A 5,718-nucleotide genomic window follows, 5' to 3' on the forward strand; every position below is an offset into this window, starting at 1 on the left:
ATAAAACGAAGTCGTTGATTTCTTGCATACAAAACTGCGTGAGTCGTGCCTCGCAGGTGTTGCACATCACCTGTCACAACCAACAGGACTACGCACCGCCGCCTGGCCCTTTAAGTGTGATGGGGGGGGGGGCTACAAAAAACTGCCAACTTCCGGTTGGTAAAACAAAACAAAAAAAACGTTGGAGCAGCAGCAGCCCGTCCTTATCGTCGGAGAACCCCCCCCCCCCTTTCTTTAGAGGTGAGGATTCATATAGACGGGTATCATTAAAAAGGATAAATAAATAAAGGGGCAATAGCGAGCTGACAGCCTTTGATTAGAGGCAATGGTGAAAATTACTTTTCAGTCCGTCGCGGGACAGAAAGTGGAAAAGGAGAACGATGGCGACAAGACCGAAATTCTCATTCCGCATCCGGCGGTAAGTAACAAGCGTCCTTTTCTTTTTTCTTTTTTTGTGTCGGAAACATCCTTTTGTTTGATGGCATTTCGCTGTTGTCGTCCAGTGTTTCTTGCATATGATGCTGCTCCACCGCGCCTTTCTCTCTGTGTCTTTCTCTGCCTGCTTGTAAGGGGAGACTGCACCTGCACAGCAGTGAACACAACAGGGCTTTTTTTCTTTTCTTCCCCTTTTTTTTCTCGACAGTATCCATCGCCATTTGGAAGGAAACAAAACGATGGGCTTTCCTGTGTCAGCGTCCTAAATTCAGAATTTATACACGAGCTGATTCTTTTACTTGAAACAAAATTAAAAATAAAAAATTACGGCTTTAAACAGTACTATAAGGGGGGATAGATTGGACCAGTGCTGCATTTTCCTCTATGCAGTATGACCACTGGTGGATATGTGGATTTTAACAATTCCTCTAGCCAAAGAAACGTAGAGTGCAAGTAATGTAGAGAGGCTTACGATGACAAAATGGCAGATAGGTTGCTGGTGCTTGCAGCGCATCGATGAGCGTCTCTCGCAGTCTGAGGTCACTGTTCAATGCAACCCTTAACTTTTTACCGGCAGCCATGCTTACTTATGGGATCAGGGATAATGCCCTCACATCGAAGATGCATTGCTCTCTTAACAGGCTAACAAATGACAGATCCTAAGACTGTGTTTCCCAACCGGGGGTACGCGTACCGCTAGCGGTACGTGGGTGGTCCCCAGGGGGTACGTGAAAGGGTTTTAAAAATGAGAGAATTTAAAAAAATTGCAGGAAAACTGTAACTATATAATGTATAATCTGTAATGATGTAACCAAAATTGGGACAATTAGAATTAAGTAATAGTTTGCCGACTATATTATTATTGGCTATCCTTTTTCGTAATGCGCGACAGTTTCCCGCCGGACTTTGTCAGTCGTCACTCCGCTCACGAGCACGTACTGGCGCGCTGTTTGCCTTGCTAGCAAGCAAAACATCAAGCCTCTTTCAAAGTTTCAGTTACCGTTATGGATAAATGGCTGAGTCGAACTGGTTCATCCAGCAACAACAGCACAGCTGATACTGCTGAATCGGGAGAACCTGTTCAGAGGAAAAAGGAAACGGAGAAGGTAAAGCGTCATCAGTTTGGTAAACAATATGTGCACTCTGGATTTACTGCCACAACTACAGAGCCGCCGCAGCCAATGTGTTTCCTCTGTGACGACGTGCTTTCGAATAATAACATTAAACCGCCCCATTTACACCGCCACCTCAGTACTAAGCATCTCTCCTGTGTGGGTAAACCCGCCGAGTTTTCCCATCAAAAGCTGGCTGAATTTAAGAGAAGCCAAGAAAAACGAAAGAAAGCGACATCGGTTTCAAGGCATCATATGCTGTGTCGCGTCGCAACAATCTCCCCCAGACGCACAAAACTGATGAGTGAGAAACGGGCTCAAGTGTCCCATTGAGTGTCACATTAATTGGTGAGTTTGAGCCTTACTTTTTTTAAAGTCTATAAACAATGACTATTATAAGTAATATGATTAGTTATGATTAAAGTGTCACATTAATTGGGGAGGTTGAGTCTTATTTTTTTATAAAAAGGTATAATTAAATTAATGACGTATAGACTAAAAATACTGTATATGTATATATAAATTATCTACATTAATGATATATCCTGGTGATCACCACAATTGATGGTGTAGTAGGGGGTACTTTAGGTTGTCTTGAAATGCTTTGGGGGTACAGTACTAAAAAAAGGTTGGGAACCACGGTCCTAAGATTTAGAGTCAAGATGGGAATCTTAATATTGCATCATGAATTGAATTGCATTGTTTCATGTAGTTATTCAGCTGGAGTGGCTGTCTGACACAAAAGTTTCAGCTCTATAGAAATCCAAATGTAGTGCTGTATGTTAGAAGACGGACCTCATGTTTCACACTCAGAGTGCACTGAACCTCGATCTCACCTTACGGGGTGGTAAAAACACAAATGGTTCACAGAGGGCTGTGTTAACATCTACAGTTGTCTCTTTGTCAACTCTCCTGGTACTATTTTCCCTGCATAGATTCATATCTGTAGATATAGTACAGATAAAGATTTGTAAATCTAATACATGTATTATGAAAGCATGAAAAATTGCAGGTGTAGATCAGAACCTTTCCAACTATAAGGCCTATAAATGCAAAAATCATCATCATGGAGCGAGGGGGTGGGGCTCTTGGTTAAGCTCCAAGTTGTTTTTCTTGAAAAATAATCTGGCATTTTCCAACAGAACAATCACCCTTTTTAATTTGGGTTTCATTTAAGAGTGATGTCCCCATGCACAGTCATGGTGTCAGCCTGAACCCACATCTCTTTTTTTCAAAGTAATACTTAAGAATAGCAGCGTTTGTTCTCTCTTTACAGAGACAGTTGCTATTGTGAGATAGTTCTACCTGCTGCAATCACTTGGCAACAAAAATACAGTAGTAGTAGTTTGTAAAAATGTTTCTTGACATATTAACATGTGTGCTTTTTTTGTGGTTGTTCCAGGATGAGGAGGACCTTGTCCTGCCATTGTGGCCCAGGAAATCTCCCCTTAATGGCCTTTGCTGCCTGACCTTTGGCCTAGTGGTCTTCATGTCTGGTCTGGTTCTGGCCTCCATTTATGTCTACCGCTACTACTTCATACCTCATGTAAGACATACAGCAGAATTGTCCTGCACAGAGATTCTTTTTCCAAAAATTCCCAATATGTTAACTAATTTTAATGTAGTATTACCTCTGAATTACATGTATTGCCTTTTGTTATTATGGCTATTAGATCTCTGTTTTCTTTATGCTTGATAATTAGTTATTTTCACTTGCTCCACTTGTTAATGTTGACCATTGTAATTTGTGAATAATAATTGTGATTTCCATGTGTGTGCCTTCAGATGCCAGAGGAGAACCTGTTCCACTGCAGGGTCCTGTATGAAGACTCGGTGTATACCCCATTGGGTGGGCGCCAAGAACTGGAGGAAAATGTTGGTATCTACCTGGACGACAACTACGAGCAGATCACCATTCCTGTGCCTCACTTTGGAGGCAGTGATCCTGCGGACATCATCCATGACTTCCACAGGGTGACAATGAACACACACATACTAGACAGACAATTGTATTTTGACATGTCATTCTAGAAAATCACTTTACCATAAAGACAACAGCAGGAGCTGATAGATCATGCTGGTTTGAAAGAATGTCGAATTGAGATGCTTTTTATTCCAGGGACTGACCGCCTATCATGACATTGCTCTGGACAAGTGCTATGTCATTGAGCTCAACACCACCATCGTCATGCCTCCACGCAACCTTTGGGAGCTGCTTATCAGTGTCAAGGTAATGGTCTCCCCAGTGCTCCCAATGGATCTTTGAGCTGGTGTTTCTGTATCGACGAGGTGGTTTTTCTCTTCATGCAAGTGAATCTCCAGCAGATTAATTTAAATTAAGCTCGAATTCTGCTTCATTGGTTATTCTAAATTCTATTTTACAAAAATCTATTTTGACTTTACATTTGGAACTTGTATCACTGCTACCATCATGTTGTTTCGAATTAAAATAAATGTCCTGTTAACCTTGCTCTTAATGTGCTGTTTTGAATGTGTCCCTTATAGAAGGGAACATACTTGCCTCAGACCTACATCATCCACGAGGAGATGGTGGTGACTGGAAAGGTGCGCAACATGCGCCAGCTGGGACCCTTCATCTACCGCCTGTGCAATGGCAAGGACACATACAGCCTGAAGCGTCGCACCACCGACAGACGTGAGTTGGGGATAAGAGCCGAAAATAAGGGATTTTGGTGGGAAGGAGATTGAAAACCGTAATAGGTTTAGGCGCAGAAAATTGGTAGCTAGCAGTCACCTGATATATGGCAATACTGTCGGTCATTTTAAGCTTGGGATAGATGACATTCATGCAGACAGTCTACACTGATCAGTTCGGAAGTTCAAATAATCTCCTGGCTTTCTGTTTCCCTCACAGGCATCAACAAGCGTGAGACCAACAACTGCCACAACATCCGTCACTTTGAGAATACTTTCGTGGTAGAGACGGTCATTTGCGATGAAGCGTAAATGTGACGGCTAATCTCCCCACCATCCAACCCTGCCTCCCGCATATTTATTCCAAGTCAAGTCTGAGTCACACTCTACCAATGGATTTCATTTGAAGTCCATTTTAAAGCTTTTGCCATATTTTTCATAGATAATATTTTCTCCCCTTAAGTGTGTTGCAATAATGTTTTCTTGAAGGATTAATAATTTTCCATGTAGCAAAATCTGCCAGCCAGTAGCAAATAATAATATTTTTAAGACCTCTGTTCTTTGGGGATTTATATAATGGCGGCTGTCATCAGGGGAGACAACTGTATCCATGTGTTGTCAAGGTGGCAATACTTTTCTGTTGTTGTTGTTGTTTTTTTTTTATTTTCCCCAGAGAATGCTGTGTCCCTTTTGTTCAAGTGATATTAACAGCATAGGTTTGTTTGGTCTCTCTTTTTTTTTTTGACTCTGTTTGTCACCACCGAAATCTTGTACACCCACCCTTGCTTGCCTTCATCTTAACCTCCTGCCTTTTGTTTTGCTGTCCATCATTTTTGCTTTACTTTTTCATCTCGTATTAAAGTACACAATATAATGTGCCAGTAAATAGACATTATTGGGCATTCATTTTATCATATCACTGAATAAAATGACCTTTTTTTCTTCTTTCAGGGGTAGCATGTTCTTTTGCACTTTATCAACACATTAGTGACTCACTGAATCACTTTGAGATATTGTCTGTTAATCCTTGCATGTATTTATCTCTTTAAGAGCAACAGCACTGTTAGAATGTTTTGTAAAACCATGTTTAAAGCCTTAGTCCAGAGTCAGGAGACTGGGCTAAAGTCATTACTACTGTGAGGGAACATATTACATGTTAGTTAAAGAAAGCTAACTTTGATCTGTATATTTTGTCTGCTGATGAAGTCTGTCTGTGATTAAAGTAGTCAAAATAACCATGAACATTGAAATATAGTGTTTTATTTTTCCTTCCTTCATAAATGGGCTGGGATTTGGGTTGGTTTAATTTTGTTTTATTTTATTTTATTTTTGTGACTTGGCTCATCAAAAGATCCCTGTATTATATTTTTCACTTGCTGTCAGGTCACACACACACAGTCTCTGCAGAGGAAGTGGGTGAGCACGTAAATTCATATCGGCATGCTGCATATCTACAGGATTTAACGTGAACTTTTATGTCTTACGTTAGCAATAGGTGCATGGGTGTGATATGTTC

The 5,718-nt window shown here is 41.0% G+C and overlaps 1 protein-coding gene across 1 annotated transcript; it reads left to right on the plus strand.

The window, feature by feature from the left end:
- Nucleotides 1-189: 189 nt before the first annotated feature.
- On the plus strand, nt 190-5,437 carry itm2ca (integral membrane protein 2Ca). Its single transcript, XM_056283387.1, has 6 exons — nt 190-418; nt 2,950-3,093; nt 3,333-3,521; nt 3,667-3,777; nt 4,053-4,203; nt 4,423-5,437. Exons 1-6 carry the CDS (start codon nt 326-328, stop codon nt 4,512-4,514), a joined length of 780 nt encoding a protein of 259 aa, XP_056139362.1. The 5' UTR covers nt 190-325; the 3' UTR covers nt 4,515-5,437.
- Nucleotides 5,438-5,718: the final 281 nt, after the last annotated feature.

The sequence above is a fragment of the Lampris incognitus genome, chromosome 7, assembly GCF_029633865.1.
Source record: "Lampris incognitus isolate fLamInc1 chromosome 7, fLamInc1.hap2, whole genome shotgun sequence".
In the NCBI taxonomy this organism is placed as follows: domain Eukaryota; kingdom Metazoa; phylum Chordata; class Actinopteri; order Lampriformes; family Lampridae; genus Lampris; species Lampris incognitus.